Source organism: Chrysochloris asiatica, unplaced genomic scaffold (assembly GCF_000296735.1).
Source record: "Chrysochloris asiatica unplaced genomic scaffold, ChrAsi1.0 scaffold00290, whole genome shotgun sequence".
Lineage (NCBI taxonomy): Eukaryota > Metazoa > Chordata > Mammalia > Afrosoricida > Chrysochloridae > Chrysochloris > Chrysochloris asiatica.
Genome location: NW_006408808.1, coordinates 1,447,751 through 1,473,685, shown reverse-complemented (window position 1 = coordinate 1,473,685; position 25,935 = coordinate 1,447,751). Strand labels below are relative to the sequence as shown.

Genomic DNA, 25,935 nt, shown 5'->3' with positions numbered 1-25,935 from the left:
TAGTTGAGGAGTGAAGACTCCAATCTTGATGCCATGTGCTTCTTCATATAATCTAGCTTCTCAGATTATTTGCTCAGAATTGAGATTGAATAAATAAGATGAAAGGATTCAACCCTGGTACACGCCTTTCCTGATTTTAAACTGTTCAGTATCCACTTCTTTTGTTCTAACTACTGCCTGCTGGTCTCTGTGCAGGTTCCCCATGAGCACAGTTAAGTGTTAAGAATGGAGTACCCATTCTTCACAATGTTATTCGTAGTGTTTCATGACCGACATAGTCAAAAGCCTTTGCTTGGTCAATAATGTAAACATCTTTGTGGTAGTCTCTGCTTTCGGCCAAGATACATCTGAAGTCAGCAGTGATATCCCTACTTTCATGTCATCTTCAGAATGCAGCTGAATTTCTAGGAGTTTTCTCTATCAGTGTACTCTTACAACTATTTTTTAATTGTCTTAAGTGAAATTTTACTTGTATGTGATACTGCTGATATTGTTTGTTGATTTCTGCATTCTATTGGGTCACCTCTCTGGGATGGGCACGAATATGGATCTCTTGTAATAGGTTAGCCAGAGGGCTATCTTTCAAATTTCTTGGCACAGATGAGTACGCATTTACAAAGCTGCATCAGTATGTTGAAAGATTTCAGTCTGTATTCCATCAATTCCTGGAGCCTTGTTTGTCATCAGTGCCTTCAGTACAGTTGTTTGTTGGTCATATGCTGCCTCTTGAAATGGTTGAACACTGACCATTTCTTTTTGGTATGGTGACTCTGTTCATTCCTTCTCTCTTCTATATATGCTTTTTGTATCATTCAGTATTTTTCCCATAGAATCGGTCAATATTGCAAGGTGAGAATTGAGTTTTTTCCTCAGCTTGAGAAATGCTAAGTGTGTTCTTCCCTTTTGGTTTTCTAACTCCAGGTCTTCGCACATTTCATAACAATGCTTGACTTTGTCTTCTTGAGCTGACCTTTGAAATTTTCTGTTCAGCTCTTTTACTTCCTCATTTCGTCCTTTCACTTTAGCTTCTCTAGGCTAAAGAGCAAGTTTCAGAGTCTTTTCTCACATGTATTTTGGAATTTTCTTTCTTTTCTGCCTTTTTAATGAATGAGCTTTTGCCTTCTTCTTGAATGATGTTTTTAATGGCATCCCAAAACTCTGACCTTTGGTCATTCGTGTCCTAAGTGCATCGACTCTCTTCTCGAGATGATCTCTAATTTAAGATAGGAAATGTTCAAGGTCATATTTTGGCTCTTGTAGAATTGTTTTAATTTTTGTTAGTTTAAGCCTGACTTGCATATGAGCAATTGATGACCAGTTTCCTTTTCAGCCCCTGATCTTGTTTTGGCTAATGATATGGAACTTTTCCACCATTTCTTCCCACCAATGCAGTAAATTTGATTCCTGTATATTCGATTTGATGAGGTCCCTGTGCTACCTTTTATGTTTTTTGGAAACGTATTTGCAATGAATAAGTTATTGGTTATACAAAATTTCATGATGCAATCTCCAGCATTATTTCTATCACCCAGCTCATATTTTCCAATGACTGGTCATTTCTCTTTGTTTCTGACTGTCACATTGCAGTCACCAGTAATTATCAACACATCCTGATTGCATGTTTGATCAATTTCAGTCTGAAGAAACTGATAGAATTCTTCAATTTCATCATCACTGGCTTTAGTGGTTAGTGGATAAATTGGAATAATAGTGGTATTAACTGGTCTGATTTGTAGATGTAGGGGTATTATCTATCCTATTACAGACAGCGTTGGACCTTATGACTGCTCTTGACATGTTCTTTTTTGATGATGAATGACGGACACATCATTCCTTTTCAACTTGTCATTCTTGGCATAGGAAAAACATATGATTCTTTTATTTTAAATGGCTAATACCAGTCAGCCCATTTTAGCTTACTAATGCCTAGGAACAAACCAATCTGTGTTGCAAGAAGTACAACCAGAATGCTCCTTGGAAGCCAGGATGGCCAGACTTCATCTTTGATGGTTCAGACAATTTATCAGGAGAGACCAGTCCCTGGAGAAGGATTGGAGAAAAAGAGGAGTACTCTACCGATGATATGGATTGTCATAATGGCAGCAGCAGTGGGCTCAAACGTAGCAAGATTGTGAGGTTGGCACAGGACCAGGCAGTGTTTCATTTCGTTGTACATAGGCCTCTATGAGTTAGTATAGACTCGATGGCACCTAACAATAACAATGCCTAGGATGTCAATGTTGATGCGTTCCATTTCATTTTTGACAACTTCCAATTTTCCTAGATTAATAATTGATACAGTCAATGTTCCATTCATTAAGGGATGTTTTCAGCTCCTTCTCCTCATTTTGAATTGTGTACCATCCACAAATGTGGTCCTGAAGTTTTACTCCAGTCATGTCATTATAATCAACTCCACTTTGAGGAGGCAGCTCTTCCTCATTCGTATTTTGAGTGCCTTACAACCTGAGGGGCTCATCTTCTGGCGCTGTATCTGACAATATTCTGGTGCTGTTCTCAAAGTTTTCAACTTCCATCACTATATTTGACAGTTTACTTCTCTTATTCATGGGATTTTTAGTGGCTAAATATTCAGCAGTCTTCCTTGCCTTCTTCCTTGTCTGCCCTAGTCTAGGAGCTCCTGGAAACCTGTTCATCTCGGGTGACCCTATTGGTATTGAAAATCCTAGTAACATACTTCCAGCATCATAGCAACATACAAACCACCACAGTATAATAAACTGACTGAAGAAGAGTAGAAAAAGGTGGTAGAATTTTTTGTTTTATCATCACTGGCTTTAGTGGTTGTTGTGTGAAGTTGAATAATGATATTAACCGGTCTCTCTTATAGGCTTGTGGATCGTGTCCTATCACCAACAGCATCGTACCTCAAGTAGATCTTGATATCTTTGTATTGACGATCAATGCCATGCCATTTCTCTTTAATTTGTCATTCCCGGCATAGTAAACCATATGATTGTTTCATTCAAAATGGCCAATACTAATCCATATCAGCTCACTGATGCCTAGGATATTGATCTTCATGCTTTCCATTCCATTTTTGACAACTTCCAGTTTTCATTGATTCAGACTTCGTACGTTCCATATTCCAATAATTAATGAATGTGTTTGTAGTTGTTTCTCTTCATTTTGAGTTGTGTCCCATCAATAAATGAAGGTTTGCTCCATCCATGTCATGATGGTCAACTCTGCTTTGAATAGGCAGTTTTTCCTCTTTGGTACTTGAGTGTCTTCTGGCACTACATCTGACAGTTTTCTGCTGTTATTTATTAAGTTTTCATCTTCCAGCACTCAATCTAACCATATTCCTCTGCTATTTCTAAGGTTTTCAGGGGCTAAATATTCAGAAGTAGTCCAACCTCTCCTTCTTTCTAGTCTGCCCTAGTGTGGAAGCTCCGCTGAAACATATCCACCTTGGTTGACCCTACTGGTATTTAAAATAATGGTAGCGTACCTTGTAGCATCACAGCAACAGAAAGACACCACAGTACAACAGACTGACAGACAAGTAGTGGAAGACATTCCTAAGTAAGCAGAAATTTAGGGAATTTGTAAAAATCGCATCAGTCTTGTTAGAAGTATTGAAGGAAGTCCTTTGGCTGGGAACCTGTGACATCACACAACATGACATAAGGTCACATGACAACATCACTCAGGCACCAACTCACATAAATATTTCACAACAGTAATATTAGGGTATGACACTGACTGTATGGAGTCAGAAGTGTTAAGCTGTAAACAGTGACAAGATCAAAAAAAATCAAAGGAGGAATAAAAGGTGCACTTATAGAACATCCATATGGAGAAGGAGTCAAGATGATGTCAGGACACAGTGGTGGTTGGTGGTTATGTGCCATGGAGTCAGTTCCAACTCACAGCAACCCTGTACAGGGTTTCCGAGGCTGTAAATCTTTATGGGAGCAGAAAGCCTCATCTTTCTCCCGCGGAGCAGCTGGTAGTTTTGAACCGCTGACCTTAAGGTTCGCAGCCCGATTCGTAACCACTACGCTACCAGAGCTCCTTTCAAGACATAGTAGACTGTTTTAAATTTAAGAGGCTAAAAGTAAACTTTAGGGTAACCACAAGTAAATTAATGCCACCAAAATAAAGAAAATAGTTACTAAAGACTCAGTAAACATAAAACAACAGTGATACAGGAAAAGAAAACCTATATACAAAAACAACTCAGTATGGAAAATAAAGAGAAACAAAGAAACTGTTAACACCACAAAGAAATTATAACAAAATGACAACAATGAATTCAGACCGGCCATTAATCACACTGAATGTAAATGGGTTAGATGCACCATCAACAGACAGAGAATGGATGAAGTATGTTCGTTCTCATCAAAGCATTCCAGAAGGAAATTGAGAAGGAAATCTGTCAGTTCTCTGGTGAAGAATTATTATCAGTTTATTGTAAGAGTGTCAGGTGCATTTTTATTCCCATCAGAGCTAATAGATTAGAGATTCATTCAGTGGTCCTGGTGTAGTGCTGTGGGATAAGTGCTGGACCTCAAAGTTCAAATCACCAGCCACTCCTTGGAAACCCTATACAGGGTCGCTATGAGTCACAACTGACTCGACGGCACTTAACAACAACAGTTTTCAAGAGAGTCTTCCAATTCCTTACTTCCTTAAAATGCACATGTACACAAACTGCTCTCATACCATATTTAATCATTAAACTATCCAGTGCAGCAGGTTATCCAATGCAGTCATCATACCTTTAAGCAGAGGATGAAATTCGGGTTTCTGTGGCTAAGTGGTGTGTGAAGGTTATATCAAGAACTTAGGTCTTGATGTTAAACTATTTTGGAAGATAATCCTCCCTGCCTCATTTTCTTAAGTAGGAATTTTTGGGATGTTTCCTAGGAACTTACCCTCTACTAAGTGGACTGCCTGTGGAAAAAGACCACCCTTAACTCAGCTCTGTTCCCTAAGTATCTGTCACAGTACTCTGTCCAAACTGGTGTTCTCAAATTTGACAGAACAAATGATATTCAACTCTTTCACTTAGGTTAGGTAGCATTAAGCACGTAACTATTACTAATAAGCATGGTACCTGGATTTACTATGATCCACAACCTATTACAGTTTTCTAGTTTTATACAACAATTAGTATTTACTCTTCAGAAAGTGTATACAGGGTTGCTTTGGATTGGAACTGACTCAAAGGCGATTTCACCACAGCAATAATTATTTGCAGGCTAAATAGAAATCATTATAATCCTAAAGGCTTTTGAAATCTATTTGCCACTCTCTGTCTAAAGTAAATTTTTGGCATCTCAATTTTAAGAAAAATGTGTTACCAAGAGTCATGAATTGTAATCAAGAATTAGCACGCTTCCAGCACAAACCCTTTTTACCTCTGCAGGTTATAAGGGTTTCCTCTGGGGCCATAAATTCCTTTCTCTAGCTGTTTCATGATCACATATTCCTCACAAATATTCCACATATTGGATAAGATTTGCCACAAGGACACAGGGCAATTTTCTGAGAAGTACTTTTAAAATGGGAGTGTTTTCAATGGTGTCACCAGATGTTTCACTCCCATTTTGTTTTCGTGCACAGACATGCGAATATGTTGTTTAATAAGTACCTTGTCCATTTAGTCTATCACTGTATCTTCTCAGGCTGTAATCACTTCCTGTCAGATTTGCCAGGACTAACAAAACCAGTTGTCTGTTTTTGTTTTCAAGAGAACCTTATAATGGTTTTCTTACTTTTGGAGCAGGAAAAACATTTTGTTGTAGTGTGGATTTGTTTTTTGTTTATGTTTTTTTTGGCTCCCAAAGTGCTTCAAAGCACTAGGCTCTGCGAACTTCAGTATGAGTGTGAGCTCAGTCATTCTGGCTTTGGGTGCATTTTAAAAAGATTTGGAGTCTCTGGATGGTATCAATGGATAACACACTCCCACGCTCCACTGCTAACAGAAAAGGTGGAGGTTCAGTTCCCTCAGATGCCCATTGGAAGGAAGGTCTGGCGATGTACTTCCAAAACACCAGCTACTGAAATGCCTCTGCAACACAGTTCTTCTCTGACATATTTGAGGTTGCTGTGAATCAGAATAGACTCAATGGCAGCTGGGTTTTAGATTTAAAGTTGACTTTGCACCAGCATCCTCTTGGTTTTACCCAAGTCACACGTTTTCAGTTTAGCATCATTTTGTCCACAAATTCCAAACACTTAATTGCCACATCATAGTGGGGTTGGCAGCTAGGAAGTAAGGCTCAGTGTGGGTTCAAGGGCTTGTTACCCATATGCAGACATCTTCAGCAGAGCTTCCTCTTCCCATGATTCCATGAACTGGTATGTCGCTCCCACGGTTGGAGAAAGATGTTCTTAAAACATACAGTAATATCTTTAAAGAAAACAGCATTAGTAGTTAAGAACATGGATTTGGGATTCAAGTTGCCTGGGTTCAAATCCCAGCTCTACATATTTCATTCATATCACAGACAGAAACTGAAATGCTAGAGTCATCTTATTATTTGCATTAATAGTAAAGCATCTATAGGGTATGTACCTTCACAAACACAGATAACTGTTGGAGGAGCTACTGTTACCTCGAGGAGGACTTAAAATAACTGCTTGATGAAAATCAAAGACTACAGCCTTCTTCCATGTGAATTACACCTCAATGGAAAGCAAAGACAACATCTCCACAACTGAGCCAAGAAATGGCATCATCATAAATGGAGAAAAGATTGAAATTGTCAAAGCCTTCATTTTGCTTGAATCCACCTTCAACAGTCATGGAAACAGCAGCCAGGAAATCAAAGAACATACTGCAGTAGGCAGACGTGCTGCACAAGACCTCTTTAACGTATTCAAGAGCAGAGATGCCAGTTTGAGGATGAGCTGAGCTTGACCTAGGCCATGGTATTCTCTCCTGCCTCATATGCTGCAGTGAAAAGAAATGAAATAAAAGAAAGTTGGACAGTGAATGAGGAAGACGGTAGAAGAATTGAGGCATTTGAGTTATGGTGTTGGAGTCTTCCAGCATTCAAAGTACCAGGAGCTGCCAGGAGAACAAATAAATATGTTGAAAGAAGTACAGCCAGAATGCTCCTTGGAAGCCATGATGGCAAGACTTTGTCTTTATACTTTGGACATGTTATCAGGAGGGACCAACCCTGGAGAAGGACATCATGCTTGGTAAAGTGGAGGGTCAGCAAAAAAGAGGAAGACCTTCAGTGAAATGGAGTAGCACAGTGGCAGCAGATAGGGCTTAAATGTAACAGCAATTGTGAGGATGGCACGGGAACCATCGGTTTTTCCTTCTGTCGTGCATAGGGTCGCTATGAGTCAGAACTGACTGGTTGGCTCCTAACAGCAACTGTTACCACAAATCTGTGTTAAGTTCAGTACTTCATACATTCATCAGCACCTTTTTAATAGAATGGGCTAGAGGTGGACTCCCTATGAATCCATCCACCATCCCATTTGTTGGCTCCCATTTTATGGTTCATTCTTGTCACCTTTGCAGTTACTTTTAACACAAAAGAGAGTCAAACAGACTCTATAGGAAAACTCTATAATATTCATTCTACTCAACTCATGTTACCCCAGGATTCATTTTTCTAATTGTATAGCATTTTCCTCAAACCTATTAGGAGTCCCAGACCTCAACTGAATTCATCTGTACCCAGGCACAGATTACTATTAGTTTGCATTCACTTAGTAATTCATTTCAAAGAGACTTTGTTGCCCCAATCATTGTTCTAATAGTAATGATCCTATCAAGCAGTGAAACATGGGCAGAATACTCTTTGTACCTTGGGGTTCTTATGTATAAAATTAGGAACATGCTTGTACTTCCTCATAAAGTTGTCATTGTAAGCATGTAAAAGTTCATAGAACAATGCTTAGGACATAGAACATTCTCAGGAAGTATCAGTTGTCATTGTTGTTACTGTTGCCACTACTGTGTTATTTTTATATAATCTGTTTCTGTCTGTTGGTCACCCTGTGTCTTGGGCAACTAAGCTGTTCTCTTTTTCTTCTAGGAGCAAAAAAGGAAAGAGCAATAGGGTGTTTTTCCCCTGACTCCTCCTCTTCCCCCATACACTGTAGTCCGGAGCATAACTGTCCTCAGCATAGAAAGGAGAGACAGTCTGTGTTTCAAGGAAATACATTGCACTACAGGCGTTATTGGACACTAACTACCTGTCAGAAAAATCATTAGCAAGGTCTTTTCACAGTTTACATGAGGACATGTTGCATAGGGATGTTTGCTTAATAACCATAGCTTCTTGCAATGTAGAATCTGGCTCGACTTCAGCCGGGAACTTTCTTTAACTTTATGTTGCGTTTTCTAGGAGAAAATTTGAAGAGATACTGAGAAAAAAAAAAAAAAGTCTATTTTGAATGGATGGGATTTAATGAGAATCTCATTTTTTTTTGAGTGTATTAATTTTTTAATCCAGTGGCAGATTAAATCGATGCTGGGTATATTAAACAAAGTATTTTTCTTTTAAAGATATTCTGGAGTGTGTACAATAATATCCCTCCTGTGGCTAGCCTGCCTTTGAGATGTAGTTATCATTTAATGAGAGGAGAGAGGCGACCACTTTGGTAAGTGTCTAACATGCAATTTGAGGTTAAGGTGGGAGGGAAATGGTTATGAACCTCATAAAATATTTACTTCATGCCGAATTGGAATACCAAAGTAATTGTCTCTCAGTGATGCTGGAAAGTAATTTTAGCTATTACTTAATTATGAAATGAGCCCGTTCTCACCAGCCCCCTCACCTTGGCCTCCAAGGTGATGAGCAGCTCGGTCTTCATCCCCTGAGCCCGCTCCACTCCGTTTCATTTTGACCATGAAGAGGTCATTAGTGTTACAGTGAAGATGCAATGTGGTCTTTTGTGTGGGGTGCGACATCATACTTGTTCATTAATGACCTGGCCAGTGGAGTAAAGAAGCTTATGGACTGGTGGGGTGATGGGGAGACAATTGTGGTACCCAAGTCTATTGAACTGCTGGGCAGAACTATCACTTCAGGCTTAGCTCTCACATGGGCACAGGTCTGTGATGCTGGCCATGGGTCAGGGTCTAGTGGGAGGTGCGTTTTTTCTTTGATAGCTTAGGATAGTGATAAGAGTGGAGGTCTATAGTGCTTGACTTTTATATCATTTTTCTCAAACTTTTGGAATTATTTACTAATTTATTTAAATGAAATGTATTTCAGCTTCATTTGCTTGTAAATGACATAAATCTAATTTAAGCTAAAGATGATGTTTCTTTTTTGTTGTTGTTGTTGATCCTGTTAACTAAGAAGTCCACTGGTAGAATGGATTTCTGCCACCTTTAGATCTGGGTGCACAGATGTTATAAAAAATCCGATGTTCTCCACCAGAGCTGCATAGCTTTCCTCTGTGTTGGTTTCATTTTGGGGGATGGCTCTCCCATTTGGGGTGGCCAGAGGACCTCCAGAACCTCTGCCACCCTACAAGTTTCACAGTGTAAACATTTGCCAGCTCCCAGACCTAGCTCTCATTGGTCCACTTTGTATCACCTTTGCATTCCTGGCCAACCACAAAGATGAGGAAGGGCACAGCTGTCACGGGCAGACTTGGTTCACAAGCCCACCTCTAAAGCCAAGGTGTGGGATCAGCCCTGCCTAAACTGCTCTGACGTAAATGGGAACACATAGCTCCCTAAATGGGAATTGGGTTCAGCTGCTCTTTGGAAACCCTATACAGGGTTGCAGTGAGTTGGCATCGACTCGAAGACACTTTACAGTAACATCAGCAGCCAGAAAAAACGGGAGCAGATCTTAAGTGGGCAAACGTGGCAAATGCCCACTGCAGTGACCGAGTCACTTTGGGTCTGTGATATTGGTTGGCATGAGAATCAAAAGACGGCAGTGTCATAAATGTGTCACACGTTGTGAGTATGTCTGTCATGCACACGTGTACATGAGGAAATTGTCTTAACCTTCCAGCCCCAGATAATCCACACAGCCTCCAGAGCATCATCCCGACCAGAAGCATGAGCACTTTATGTTGCTTCATTCTCTGTGCCCTTGTGGCTACCAAATTCCACTTTCTTCCCTCCCCATATCATTCCCTTCTTTTTTGTACCATCTGCATCGATAGATTAAGCATTGGACTGCTAACTGCAAGGTCAGCAGTTCAAACCCACCAGCTGTTCCTCAGAAGCAATATAAGGGTTCTTATGAGACAACCAACTTGATGGCACAAAACAACTTCCATTTGTAACAAAAGAACCAGGGGAGAGTTCATTGAAGAATAGCTGATCGTTTTTGTTTTTAAGACATTTGAAACTACTGTCCAACTAAATGTATGAAACATATACTGGATCTAAATGTATGTGGGACTACTTAATCTGGGAGAATAACTTTAAACTTTGTCTTTGACCCAGGGAAGAAGAGAGTAATGCAAAGGGTGGCGTATGGAAAATGAAAGTTCCTAAGAACAGCACGGTATGTAATGTTGGTTCTGGTTGCTTTCTGGAACATGCTGAGCTCAGGGCTGTTGCTGTTTGTAGGTGCTGAACATTTTGTGCTTTTCCAGAAACCTGTCTGGTGGTCTTGGTACAGGACAGTGGGTGAGAAATTCTGGTTTGACCTTGACGATTTTCTGCCTGACATTGTCTGTGGGGTTTCTCTACAGAAATGTTGTGATCCCGTGATGGATCGTGTGATGTAATCTGTGAGAGCTAGAAGCCGATCCGCTTCACAGGAACACCAACTGTCATTAGACGGCCTTGTCCTCACCAGCCATAACGAACTGTGGAAGTTGACCTTATACCATGGAATCTGGATCCTTCCCACCCAAAACTTGTCCCTTCTCCCACAAAAACTCAACCCACTGCCATGCAGCTGATTCCAACTCATAGCAACCCTAGAAAACACAGTTAGAAGTGCCCCGTAGGGTTTCCATGGCTGTGAATTGTTACTGAAATACACAGCCACATCTTTGTCCCATGGAACACTTGGTGGATTTGAACCACCAGCCTTTCCGTTAAAAGCCAGTGCTTAACCCACTGTGCCACCAGGGTTCATTTGTCCTTTCTCTACTTGAAGACAAAAGCAGTCGTGACAGTGACCAAGCCCACCGTGAGATGGAGCCACCAGGGACCCCTTGGCATCACGCTATTCTTTGGGGTTTCATCAAGAAACTGTGCCCAGCCTCCCTCAGACACTTCCATTCTCCAGGAGAGGTTTTTATCCTTGGCATATCCATTTGGGCTCTAATTCATTGTATTGCCTGAAACAAACATTCCGATCTGTTAAATCTGTTGTGTCTTGAGCCCTGGGAAACCAAACAGCTTCTTTGAAAATGGATGAAAGGGCAAATATTACCCTGTCTCACCTCTTGGTGGTTTCTTTCATGTGGATCAACTCAGAGAATTGAAATGTGTCTAGAAACCCGAGTGCTTAAACTGTAGGCATTTCCCTATAAGCTGGGCCCAGATTTATTTGTTAAAGGTGCAAGCTGTTAGTCAAAATGCATAGTTCCAAGTCTGACTGTTATTTGTCTTACGATGAAGAATATTCAGGGGAATACATATCAAACCAAGCACAGCATTTCAAGTCCCCTTTACCCCAGAAAAAGAAGGGGAAGCAGAGAATGGTCCATTCTGGTTTTTGTTTTAATTTCAGTGGGAGCGCGTTTTGCCTTTTCATGGTTTTTAGTTAGTCACGCTAGACTTTGAGTTCTAGTACAAACAAGCATGATGTCAGCATCAGTTGAGAAGTGGCTGAAAGGCAATTTTGTCCTTTCAGTCCTTATTAGCCCACTTGGCCACACTCACTCACAGATAGTTATGGCTTCATGTCTGTACAAGTGCCCTCGTCCTGAGCAGTTCAGCCCACTCTTAATGGTAGATGAGTAGGATTCAGACAGACGAGTGAATGCTCACCTTCCCTGACCTCTTTCTCCACCCTCACCTCTTCACTCACAATGTAGGAGACTGCACTTGGGGCAGAGAGGAGGTGGATGATTTCTAGATGCCAGACAAGCAGACCAGAAGGAAAACGCAGTGAAAGGCAGGAACACCCCCACCGCACCCTGGTTAAGTGCCAATTTATTGTGTTCTGAAGTGCCATTGAGTCAGTTCTGACCCATCGTGACCCTGTATAGGATTTCTGAGGAGCAGCTGGTGAGCTTGAACTGCTGAGCTTGCAGTTCAAATGGCTTTGCAGTCTGGCATATTACATTAACACACAGCACCACACCAGGACTCCATAGCCGTGGTTAAAAATCCAGCTGACCACTTTACGTTTATTAGAACATAATCATGCTAAACACTAGTGTTAACATTAATATGTATTGAGCATCTAGCTTGTATCAAGCACACAAATAAGGGGCTTTCAAAAAGTTTGTGGAAAATTGTATTATCTTCTAATTCCCTTTTGTCTACAAACTTTTTGAAGCCTCCTTTTATTTCTGGAATGGATCTTGAATACTTTTGAGCACTTTTGTTACAAATAAAAGGAGGGTACTCTGCTCATCTCTTTGAATGCAGTAATTGATTCACTTCATGCTCACAACACCCCTGGGAGATCCGCTGTATTATTCCCTTGTTCACTGAAGGAAGCTGCTACTTAGGGAACTTGAGGAGCCATCCAGGGTCACAGACAGTGGGCAGTCTGGCAGGATCAGAACCCAGCCCTGGGAGCCTCCAGAGTCTGTGAACAAGGAAGATAGTTGGTCCTAAGAACGTTTCAAGGGGTATCATGGAGAGAACTTAGAAGTGACTGTCTGGTACCTTGTAGAAGGTAAAATAGCCACCCACTGACTCTTCCAGGGAAATGCATACATGCATAAAGTTATATTACTTAGGATAAACAGTGTGCCACAAATTAATGCAAGTTTGTAAGCTACACTGGACTGCTGACCTCAAGGTTGGTAATTCTAACACATCAATTGACCGACCCTAGAAACCTTACACAGGGTTGATATGAGTCGGAATCGACTCAAGGATGCTTAACAACAACAATATTCAATAGAGTTGCGGGTTACACGTTAGGCAGCTAGTTGCAAGGCCAGCAGTTCGAATCCAGCAATCGCTCTGCAAGAGAAAGATGAGGTTTTATGCTAAACATTTACAGCCTCAGAAATCCTATATAGGGTTGCTCTGAGTCAGAACCACCTTGGTACACAGCATCAGCAGTAGCAGTAACAGTCTTTGATAAACCAGAAATTTCCCGAAGTATTCTTTACTTGTGCAATGTTTGAAGTCATAAGCTGTAAAGAAAGGACGAGAGGGAGGATGGGAGAGAGAGCAGAAGGGAGAAGGTTTTTAAGACAAAGATTTTGTTAATGGTGTTCAAATATTATCAGTTGATACTCTGTGAACCCATGAGAGGTAAAGAAATGGGGAAATTATGAATCATTTGAATGCATTTTTATTTTTCCCAGTTCAACTGAACTTCAGGGATTTCATTAGAGATAAACATCTTCAAGTCTATCACTTGTCATAGAGGGTTCAGAAAGTTCATGGAAAAATTTCATTATCTTCTCATTGCATTTTGCCACAAGCTTTTTGAAGCCCCCTCATATCTATCGCTGTAAAATTATTCACCAGTGAATAAGCCCTGGTTGTAAGTGTTTGCACCTGCAATTTGGTGATGTCTGCGGGTTCCAGATTTAGGCATGGCAATGCATATGAAACTGAAGAAAGTGTAACATGTGTAGCTCCTGGGGATAATTGTCTGAAAATATGTATGTGTTGTTTTTGTAGTTTTTTTGTTCTGTTTTGTTTTGTTTTTCACTCTTTTCTCGTATCAGTCCACAGTTTGGAAGGAGTTGTTGTTAGCAACCATCGGGGAGCAGTTCACAGACTGTGCTGCCACAGGTAAACGAGGCACACAGCCTTGCTGTGTGTGTGTCCATGCATCTGTGTGTGTTTGCCTCATTGTTGGCACATGCAAAAGGATTTGTGCTTGTGTGTCTGTGTGACCGTGTAGCTGTTTATATATTTTGAAGTCATTTGTTTTGTAACCACAGTTACTTAGATGATTTTTTTTTCCCCATGTGATTGTGGTGTTTGGTGTATGTGTGTGTGTGTATTAGCAACTACTAAAAGGTCACCCCTGTGGGGGATGGATTTATTTTTTAACTCCTCCTTGGTCAGAATTCTAGAATGCTATAAATATATTCACTCCAGACTTCCTTGCTATCAGTATGATTGCAGTTCTTTGGCTAAATATTTGAATCAGATTAGCAGCTAGTTTTATATTCATTGCCACTGAGTTCATTCTGATTCGTAACTACCCTATAGGACAGTAGAATTGCCCCTTAGGGATTCCAAGGATCTTTCCAGAAGTAGTATGTCATATCTTTTTACTTTAGAGCAACTGGTGAGTTCCAACCATTGACTTTTCAGTTAACAGACAGCAGCGCTTTAATAATAGACTGTATCTGGTGTGGTGCTGTGGGGTAAAGTCAGTGTGAACCACAAGGTCAGCAATTCAAGCTCACCAGCCACTCCTCAGAAACCCTATACAGGGTCACTGTGAGTCAGAACCAATCCAACAGCCCTTCACAACAACAACGTACCAGCTAAATCTCCTTCAAACTGCAGAGTTATGAAGGAACCCCAAATGCAAGCAGCTAAAATATACAGGTGAACATATGAGGGAGTTCGCAAACAGTTCGTGGAAAAAATTCCATTGTCTTTTGATTCTGTTTTCCCATGAACTTTTTTGAAGCTCCCTCCTAAATTCGTAAAATATTACAAGGGTTAGAAGAATTTTTCTGTAAAGAGCTAGATAGATAGTAAGACTTTGGGGACCCAAGAGTCTACAGTTGAGTTGCTCAAGTGTGCCATTGTAGCATGAAAACAGCCAGAGATACCACATAAATGGACTAGCGTGCCTGTGTTTCACTAAAGCTTTGCTTACAAAAACAGGAAGACAACTGGGTTTGGCCTGTGGGCTGTAATTTACCAACTTCTCTCTTAGAGGTACAGACAGTGGTATCAGACCATAAGACATAGAGCTTAAAAATATTTTTTCTTTGCATCCTATGCTTGTATGTTGTTATGTGCTGTGGAGTCGGTTCCGACTCATAGCAACCCTGTACAGGTTTTCCGAGGCTGTAAATCTTTACAGGAGCAGAAAGCCTCATCTTTCTCCCGCCGAACAACTGGTAGTTTCGAACTGCTGACTTTGCGGTTCGCAGCCCGATTCGTAACCACTACGCTACCAGAGTTCCTAGGCTTGTATATATATGTGTGTGCATATGTATAGGTGATGCATGTATGAGGGGGCTTCAAAAAGTTCATGGACAAATGGAATTAAAAGATAATGGAATTTTTCCATGAACTTTTTGTAGACCTTTCGTTTGTATGTGTACACATCAGAATTTTCTCTCATAGCTGAACCTCTTAGTGTCCACAGAGATCTGCTCCAAATGAATTTGCCTAAAGAAGAGGAAAAACTTGACCTCATTTGGATTCTTAACACCATTAGTAACACTTTCCTTTCCATTGTGTCCAGTCTTCCAGAGGGGGGTGTGCCTGAGGAGTCCAGTGAGATGTGTGTGTAGCTGGGCAGGCACCGTCCTTTTTGACCCTCTCAGTTCCTGTCCCTTCCTCTCTTGGTCCCCTGTCTCAAAGAGGATTCCATGCCTAGGCAGGGACACCCTCCCTGTGAAAACAGAAAGGCTCCACAAGTTTACTTTGGAAACCACTTTCAGATATTGAGTGAATTTCTGAGAGCCTCAGTGAGTACATTTTGTTTTGTTTTGTTTTGATCGTGAGATCACTCAAAGAGAAGAATTTAATTGCTTGTTTAAAATTTTGTTTTCTTCTTGGGTCGTTACTTCTGAATGCTCCTGAGGTAGCATTTAGAGTAACATTTTTCCTGTGCAGCTTGCAGTTTAGATTTGGAAAAAACAAAACAAAGAAAACCTTGTTTTTTATTGTTAAGTGCCGTCAAGTCGGCACCAACTCACTCCTAGCATTCCTGTGCACAACAGAACCCGAGACACTGCCAGACCCTGCTCCATCCTCACAACTGCTGTTGTGTTTCAGTCCATGGTTGCTTCCAATGTGTTAGTCTGTCTCCTGAGGGGCTTCCTGTTTTGCACTGACCTGCCTTCACCATCCCACCCATTGGGATTGAGTGATTGGCCTTACATGAGGGGCTACCTTTGGAAGCCCTGTTGTTGTTAGCTGCTGTCACATCGTTCGCTAGACTGCATCGGCAGTTCAAGTTCACCAACTGCTCCCTGGAAACACTCTACAGGGTTGCTATGGGTCATTCCTCAGCTCTTGGCTCCCCCTCCCCCATGTTACAGGGTAGAACTCCATAGGGCTGTCTTGGACATAATCTTTATGGAAGGAGCCCTGATGGTATAGTGTCTAAGTAACTCTTGAAAGGTCAGTGGTTCAAACCCATCTCCATTCCCTGGGAGAAAGCGGTTGCAAACTGCTTCCACAAACATCGCTGCTGTTGTGAAGTGCCATCAATTTGGTTCCAACTTTGGCAATCTTGTATAAGGTTTCCGAGGAGTGATGGGTGGCCAACTTGATGGCAATCTTGTATAAGGTTTCCGAGGAGTGACGGGTGGGTTTGAACCACCGACCTTGTGAAACCCTGTTAGTAGAGTGGGTTACAAGATGGGCTGCTAACCTCAAAGTCAGCAGTTTGAGCCCACCAGCTGCTCCATGGGAGAAAGATGAGGCTTTCTGCTCCTGTAAAGATTTACAGCCTCGGAACCGACTTGACGCCACTTAACAACAACAACAAAGATGTATAGCCTTGGAAACCGTACACAGTCATTATAAATTGAAACTGACTTGATGGCACACATTTACACCACCGCCACCGCCGTTGGATAAAGAAGACCTGTTCTATGGTTGACTTTAGGAAGCTGGAATACTAGTAACTGTTAACCGTTAGTACTTCCATTCAATAGCTGTGCACCTTTAAACAAGTCAGCTGACCTCTCTAGATTGCACCGCTCATCTTTAAACAGATGCTCTTAGCACTGAGGTCTTCTGCGGACAATACACTGAAATGATCAAGGTTCTGCTGGTTGGTTCTACTTAGCAATGCTACCTTAATGCTAAAGGCGGACAGGTCTGCCTTTGCCTTTGACTGGCATAGCAAAAGATGTATGTTAGTGGATTCCCTGGCTGTGCTTAGGTGCCAAAAGCCAAGCCAACCTGAAATATCGACAGCTTTCATCAGTTAGCACCCTGCCACCAGTAGGGCTGAAATGAACAACATCACCAGTAGGGGAACACTGGTATTTCCATGACAAGTTGGTCTGGTGATTTCATAGTGGTTCTTGAAAGTGCTAAACCATGGAGTTTTCTTCTTTCTCATAAAATGTATACTGAACTCTCATAAGCATATCTTCATAGTGGAAATTGAAAATAAGAAATTTTTATAAAACATCTCTTGATGAGATAATAAATTTCTGTGGGTACCATGATAAGTACTTTTTTGGGACATTTTTAATTGAATATGACACATATACAGAATTGGATGCAAACTATACATGAGTGGCTTTTTATTTTATTTTAAAGTAAACATGATCTTCTAACTAGCATTCAGGTCAAGTTGTGGAATGTAATCAGCGTCCCCGTTTCCCAACCCCACCCCCGCCATGTAGAACTTCCCTAATCTCTCTTCCTGCTTGTTGTTACCCTCCTCTCCAAGGTGGCCACCAATCCAACTTCTAACCCCAATAACTTAATTTTACCTGGTTTTGAACGTTTATCTAAATGGAGACATTTAGTGTAAAGTCATGCACACGGTAGTATTGTTGTTAAGTGCCGTTGAGTCAGTTTTGACTCATACCAACCCCGTATAGAGTTTCCAAGGAGTGGCTGGTGGGTTTGAACTGCCAGCCTTTTGGTTAGTAGTTCAGTGCTGATCCTGCAGGCTCACACCATATATAGCATGTTGTTATTATGTGCTATTGAGTGGGTTCTGACTCATAGTGACCCTGTATAGGGTTTCCAAGGCTGTAAATCTTTGTGGGAGCAGAAAGCCTCATCTGTCTGCCACAGTGGCTGGTGGGGTTGAATTACAGTCCAGTGCTTATCCTGTAAAGTCACCGTGCTCTCCATATACATTTGTTGTTGTTGTTTAATGCCATCGATTAGGTTCCAACTCATAGCAACCCTGTATAGCGTTTCTGAGGAGCAGCTGGTAGATTTGAACCTTCCAATTCATACTGATGATGGTGTCCAATGTTTATCCCATAGAGGCAGACCAGGATTCCATATACATTTAATGTTGTTAAGTGTTGTCGAGTCGGTTCCGACTCATAGCGACCCTGCATAGTATTTCCAAAGAGCAGCTGGTGAGCTTGAACCACCAATCTTGCAGTTCAAACTGACCTTGCAGTCCAGCTCATTAACTCACAGCACCACACCAGGACTCCATATATACATTTCCGCAGGATCAAATTCACATAGAAAAGAAAGATGGAAGGGAGGGAAGAAGAGAAAGACAGGGGAAAGACATTATTTTACTCAAATTCCTTTAGTCAGTTGGACATGTCCCTATGTAAATTTCACCTACATACTGGAATGCTTTAACCTCCCAAAGGTAAGTGAGCAAGCCGATGATAGAAATATGTATATTTGAAGAGACTAGCAAATTTGGCCTCTTAGGCAAAATGTATTAATTAAGACAAAATTCCCATATTATGATCAAGCGTATCTTTTACAAAAGAGCCCTAGTGGTACAGTCAGTTAAGCACTGGGCTACAACTGCAAGGTTGGTAGTTCAAGACCTCCTACTGTTCCATGGAAGAAATACGAGACTGTCTTTTCCCTAAAATATCTGCATTAGATATTTTAGCATTAGAAAACCCTGTGGAGCAGTTCTCCTTTGTCTTGTAGGGTGAATGTGGGTCAGCATCAACTGGACGGTAATGGGGTACCTTTCCCACTGACTCATAGGTGCTCAGGACACAAGTGTCATCACATAGTGTGGACACCTGAAAGCGTACCACTGAAGAGTCTTGTGAACTTAGGGGCTGCAAGACAGCACGTAAAGCTACAGCAAAACCTCACTCAACCACCCTTCTTAGTCAAGGCAGCCTAAAGCCAATTAAATGTAGATAATTCCTTGCTGTCCATGCACTGAAACACTATCATAAAAACCAAAAAGAAAACACACAAAGCCTCACCAAATCCAGTGCTGTTCCGTCAGTTTCATCTCATGGTGGCCGCATGTGTCACAGCAGAGAACTGTCCCTTGGCTTTAATGAAAGTAGACAGCCAGGCCTTTCTTTTCCAGTAGAGCTGGGTGTGTTTGAACCGCCAACCTTCAGGTTAGTTGTGGAGGGCAAACCGTTTACTCCTCCCAGAGACCTCCAAGTAGCGTAACAGCCAACCCAAATTCAGAAGGTATTACTCTTTATATACAGTGCAAATGTGTGGTGCTTGGTTCTTTCATTAAAAATGCAAAACCAGAAGAGAGATTGCTAGAGTGAAGCACCTGAGAGCAGAAAGAATTCTGAGGAAAGATGGGGACAAGCATGTCACAAGCACAGAATAAGCTATTCGGAACACCATAGTTTGGGTCCAGTTAGTGTTGGGGCAGACAGCACTTTATACTCCAAAGGTCTCTGACTGCTTGGCAGGGAATCAGGATAAATGCTTGCTGTTTTCAACAAAGACAGTTAGGCATCGAGGAAAAGTTCATTTGAGTCCACTTGGCTTTGAGATTGCAGGGAATTATGCAATCCATTTTAGCAAGAGCCTCATCAAAACAGAGTAAGAAAGTCAAAAAGGCCTTGGTAACATGTTAAAAAGGATAAATGACTTCTCTGGAAAATTCATTTGGCTGGAACACTTTGTTTACCCAAGTCCCTGGATAAAAGCAATGTGACTGCTGTAGTTTTTGTACACAGACTTGCTTTTTTCCCGAATCCCCTTAGAAACAAGTATGTATTACGATCTATCTTGTGCCCACTTCACTGTTTTCATCATCTCCATCACTTATGTATAAAACGATCAGGATGTAAAACACAGTGCAGGCTGATTTAAAATGGTCACTCATTTCTTTTTTCTCCTGTCCTCCCCTCAGATGACGACGTGATAGGGCTGAGTGTCAGCATTCGTGACCGCGAGGATGTTGTCCAAGTCTGGAATGTAAATGCCTCTTTAGTGGGCGAAGCGACTGTTTTAGAAAAGATCTATGAACTTCTGCCCCACATATCGTTTAAAGCAGTATTTTATAAACGTAAGTGCTTTATTTCCAGTTATTACTTTCCAGCTTATTCTATCATACTTTCAAAAATAGAAACTGTGTTGCAAATGAGGTAAAGGCAGAGTCACTTGAAATTCTAGAATTTAGAACATAACTTAATAAAATACAAGGGAGCGTCAGAAAGCTTATGGGGGAAAAAATTCCATTATCTCTTCATTCCATCTTTCCAGGAACTTTTTGAAGCCTCCTCGTACAATGAAGTTTTTGTGGGTTTACTTTTAAAGACATTTTAGTTTTGGAAATTAACATGAGATTTTAGTTCACCTCACTGCATGGATCAGAAAATGAGGCTATATATTGTATTTATTGTTTCACAAATCTAAACTTGATCTTCAATTTGTCATTCTCAGATAGAGAAAAATTTCATTCTGTTTGAAACAATAGTAGCAAAAAATGTTATGTGAGCTGGCAGGTAGAAATAGTCAATCATCCCTTCCTAAACAGGATTTTGTAATGTATAACATCTGAGGCTGGGGTGGTTGAATTTCTACTGAAATGCTAATACTTCCTCATTACCAGTGATTGTGACACAGACTGGAGAGTTCACCTTAGAGCAGTGGTATGAATAGGTGTGTGGACTCATTGTTTTCATCCTGATTCATGTTCATTTCTTTTGTGTGCTCTTTTTAAAAAGTCATCTTTTCCATAATGAAAACTGCTTAATGCTGCTAAACCAATATTTGCTAGATAGATCAAATTGTGGGTTACACTTTTAACGAGTTACAGACAAGAATTGGTAGCCCCACACCTATGATAAATTTCATAGTTTCCAATCTGTTCAAAAGTCAGTAATTCATTTTTTTTTTTAATTACCGTATTTCATTGAATCCCAGATGCTTTTAATGATAAGATGCCCCTGATTTTTGTATGACTGAGAAAGCAAAGTAAAAGGCTCCCAATTAAACTGTGAGCTTTGATTGATTTCAGGATTCCTCACATTTCAGGTTGGGGAGGTACATCTTAGAATTGTAGAATGTATTCTCACTTTCATTATCCCATATATTTTTTAAACCTTTTGCCAAAAAAAAAGAAGAAGAAGAAAAATAAATTTGGTTTCAGGATCACCCTAGTATGATAGAGGAATTAAAAGGAAGACTTCGTTCAGGAGCCACGCAGTCACAAGTTCTGCAGATACTCTGCAGGCTCTGAACTGCTGAATTATAAATGCAAGTGTCCATAAGAGACTCAGAAAGACGCTCTGCGGAGGTTGCTTATTGGCTGTGCAGAGTGGAAATTGCGAATTTGTAGATGCTATTTCTATCCCTTAGGGAAGATTAATTATCTTTCCAATCCAGATACAGGATTGAAAGGTCACTGAGAGTTTGTTTTATCCCTTTTTCGGCCCCACAAGACTAATGCTAGCAGAAACTCTCCAGGGTTTCGTTGCCACTTAGTTAAGGAGCTGAAGCACTCTTTGCCACCTTTGAACTGAGTCCACACTGCTGAAGAGAGAGGCAGTGTTAGAGGAAACTTTGGTTAATTAAGGCAGGCCCCCTGAACTTATGTCCCCCTTCAGTAGCATGACTGTAAGTTACAAGTCACAACTTGTAACTCTCTCAGTTTTCTCATCTGAAGACGGAGGAGGTTGCTCCGAGATGATCTCCAAAGTTCCTTCTGCTTTAGGCTTCTGTGATTTAAGGGCCAGGTTCCATGCTGGTGAGCAGCAGGTTCAGGAGCATTTGATTAGAGAATTAGACCTCAGTTTGGCTAGGCTGGTTTTTAGGGCCTTGGCTTTAATCAGGTGAGATTGACCCAGGGCAGAATGATTCACTGCTTAGCAACTAGCTGTTGTGATTGCTGGGAATAAGAAAAAAGCCAAACACGGGAAAATAGGTGCAATTTGGCCAGTTGAATCAAGCTGAATAGACACCCTAAAGGTAGATGCTGGTATGAATTAGTGACTCATGCAGAACCACCACCTCGGGTCTCAGTAGAGATCTGTATTTTAATGACATCCATTAACATTTAAAAGCTCAAAGATTATTCAAATAAAATTTTGAATTGGGAAAAACAACCAATTCTCTATTTTGTATAAGCAGGCAGTCCTTTACTCAGTAGGGTAATGTGCCTCACAGCGCTGAAAATTGATTTAGAAAAAATGAGATCGGGCATGATGAAGAGTAGCCTCGGGCTGAGCCAAGTTAGAAGTGGCCAACTCCATGCCTTTACTTGATCGTGGTACAAGTCAGCAGGAACTCGTGGCAGAGGAACTCCTGCATGCAGCAGGCTCCTGAACACATCTGGGAGCACATCTGGTCAAGGCCTCCAACAGTGGGCTGAGGCTGTGGCTCCAGATAAGTCATGTATGGTACAGGTCCAGAGTGATGAAATGGCTGAGGAACTCACACTGTACAGAGATTCTCCCCAGTTCTGTTAAACCCTTCAGAGCAACTGTATGACCACTGTGTTTGCTGATGTGAGAAATGTTTAGAGCAGGGGCTGGCAAATTACCCACCGAGAGCCACATCTGCTGCTCCTCCGCCTCCCCACCTGTTTCAGTACCAGGGTGTGACACTATAGGATAAGCACTGGACTCTGCTATCCACAAGGTTGGAGATTTAAACCTTGGAAACCATACACAGGGTCTCTATGAATCAGAACTGACTCGATGGTACTAAACAACTGACAATGACTTTTACATTTTTTTAATGGTCAGGAGGGAAGAGGGGTTTTGTTTTGTTTTGTTTTTATTTTTAAGTATGTTTTGTGACATGTCAAAATTAGATAAAATTCACATTTCCGTTTTCCCTAAATTATAATGTATTGCCGTGTAGTCATGGCATATTTTTTTCAGAGTGTCTGTGGATGCTTACATGCTACATTGGCAGTTCGTGGTTGCTACAGAGACTGCAAAAGCCTAAATATTTACTGTCTCGCCTTTGCAGTAAAAGTTTGCGTACCCCTGGCTCCAAGCATTTCTATATTCCTGCTCTACCGAGTCAAGCCTAAGGCCAACACAGCATGCTCTGTTGCTCAGGAGACTTTGTGTTCTGACTTTTCTGTTCACCCATCTCCATCACCTTTCAAAATGGTAGCATCTCAGCCTCTCAGCTGTGGCTGCCCCAGACTGTCCCTCACACCTACAAAGAAAAGAAACCGTTGGGCAGCCCCGAGCTCCTAATTGATCCTGTGGGGCCCAGCACCACTGTCCTACAGCTCGCCTCAGCTTAGACTCTGTATGTCATTGCCGAGTAGACCACATTTTATTTAGCCTCTGCCCTGAAAATCCTTCTTTTAAAAGAAATCATAAAAGTGAAATATTTGTATAGTCATAGCTGTGAGAAATACTCATTTAACTTAGCTCAGGTGACTGGCCACTCTAGGAAGTTGGCAAACCCAGGGGAACCCTGGGGCTATGACTTGGCCTTCCTCCAGTGGTTTATCCAAGTGAAAGGTTAGGTTGAGGTAAATAAGCATCCAGGATGATCCTGAGGAGAAAATAGTCACATGCCACACATTCCCCCCATAGTCCCCTTACAACAGACTGAAGAATCTAGTCTACATTAAAAACAGATGAGGCCAAAGGCACTTGGCTGCTAACCAAAAGGTTGATGGTTCCAGTCTGCCCAGAGGTGCTTCAGAAGAAAGACCTGGCCATTTTACTTCTGCAAAACCACCCATGGAAAACCCTGTGGAGCACATTTCTGTCCCGACACACATGATGTTGCCAAGAGTTGGAAATGACCTTATTTTTTAAGAAGCAAAAAGGCCCACCTGTGTCTTTGCCCACCTAGAGAACACAGTTCACTGGGGTGGGGCAGAGTGTCTGGGAATAGAGTCCATCAAATCTGGAGTCACCCCTGGTGATGTCATCAGACCCAGGCCTCAGGAGCTTTTCCACTTGAAGAAAAGGGGATCTGAGGCCTGCCCTTCTTCATAATGGTTAGCCAAGTTCAGAAAGTAGATTTTTATAAAAACTTGACCTTTTGCCTTGAAGGAAATGTTACATATTTCCTAATTCCCCCTCCCACACCCCACCAACCTCAACTTTAAAAAGCTGTAGACCTTTTGAAAAATTTTTGGTAGTTTAAATGTTTAATTCTAAAATCCCTAATTTTAATTAGTCATTTTGTAAGCCAGAAAATGGAGCTAAAAATCTACTGAAGAGAAAAATCCAACTTGGGGGGGGGGGGGGAGGGAGGACAAAAACAGGATCCATCAATTTTATTAAATGTCATTTCCCTGAATGTGAGTTCAGAGGTGGGGAAGGGCATAATAAAATTGGTACCACCCTTGTATTGTTCTTGGTTTGGCTTTATTTTTTATTTCATTTTTGAGATAGGCTTTGGGAGGGCCTTGTCTTGGGGAACTTGAGGGTCCTCCCTAACCCCCCCATGCATTCTCTGGGGTACGTTTTCCCCTACAGCATTTACCGCCAGCCCAACATACCTACCCCCTTCATCAGCTTGTCAGGATGACTCATTCTCTTGGCCACAGCAAGAAGAAACAGGCAGCATGTCCATTGTTTGTTTATTCCTTGTTTTAATTTTCATTATTATGTTTCTCAGGAAATGCACGCCTTAGCTAACAGTTACTGGCAAAAAGGTATTTGAATTCTTGCCAACATTTGGGGAAACTGAATGAGATGCCTAGTGGAAGGTTGCCCCATCCTTTGCTTAAAGTTTTCTTTCCTTTTTTTCTTTTTTGTTTTTTTCTGTCCTTTAGCCCATGAAGAGCATCATGCTTTTGAAGGTGGACGTGGAAAACACTAATTCTTTATCCTTTGCTGATTGGTTTTGGAAACGGTCTTAACAGGAGGGACAGTGAAGAGACGACTTGCCGAAGCTCCCCATGCTGGTCAATTTAGGGTGGTTTTCTCTCCTTGCAGATTGGGCAATTAGCACTCAAAGTGGCAGGTGGGAGGCAGGGGAGATTGTGTGGGTTTCTGCCATCACATTACTGGCTTTCTTTTCTTTTTCTTTTTGGCTTTCTAAATTCTCTCTTCTTTTCACTCTTGATTTTCACCACCACCACCCCCCTTTTAATTCCTTATTCAGTCTAATTATTGTTTTCTATACTCCTCTTTCACGGAGGCACAAGAAACCGGTTTCCCTTTAAGTAGCTCTGCTATACCTAGTTAATGAGAATTTGCATAATCGGGACAATACTGCTTTTGAAAAGCACACTGTCTGTGGAGGAATACTAGCTCAGTGAAACCTGTCTTCTGATTATTTGTTGTGACACATTCCGACATACTTTGTGCTGGGCATGGTTTCTTCTGTCCCTGTGAAGAAAAACCAGACTTCATCTGATTTCACACCGACGGCACACACACATTTGCTTTTTCCATTTTAAAACTCTTTAAAAAAAAAAAGAAAAGAAAAGAAAGAGTGGATTGCCTCCCATGATAACTGTAATTACAGCTCACTATCAAGTTATAAATCAGATTCTAGGTCTGTGGATCCTCTGTGGAAATATTTTTAACAAGAATTTCAATTTACCCTTTTCATAGGAAGGCTTAGAGTACTAGTGAGGGGTTTCTCCCACTAGGAAAACTGGTTTTTGGGTTTGGTTTTTTGTTTTTTTTTATTATTTAAATAGGAAGTCACATTTTATTCGTTGGAATTAAGCTGCTTCTGAGTTTCCATAGTGAGTACCCATGTACGGCTGTACAGACTAACGTTAATAATACATTTTGTTAAATGACCCCCTCTTTCCTGCTCACATTATTTATAGTTTCCAATCATCAGTAGTC

General features: G+C 41.2%; 1 protein-coding gene across 1 annotated transcript in view; it reads left to right on the top strand.

Moving 5' to 3' along the window:
- The window catches only part of EIF4E3 (eukaryotic translation initiation factor 4E family member 3), a 72,875-nt gene extending 47,923 nt beyond the window's left edge, over nt 1-24,952 (top strand). Inside the window, exons 6-10 of the mRNA XM_006874631.1 lie at nt 8,507-8,601; nt 10,415-10,475; nt 13,789-13,855; nt 20,058-20,213; nt 24,906-24,952. Coding sequence (XP_006874693.1) covers nt 8,507-8,601; nt 10,415-10,475; nt 13,789-13,855; nt 20,058-20,213; nt 24,906-24,952 — 426 coding nt within the window. The remainder of the gene's footprint in view (nt 1-8,506; nt 8,602-10,414; nt 10,476-13,788; nt 13,856-20,057; nt 20,214-24,905) is intronic.
- The last annotated feature ends 983 nt before the right edge of the window (nt 24,953-25,935 follow it).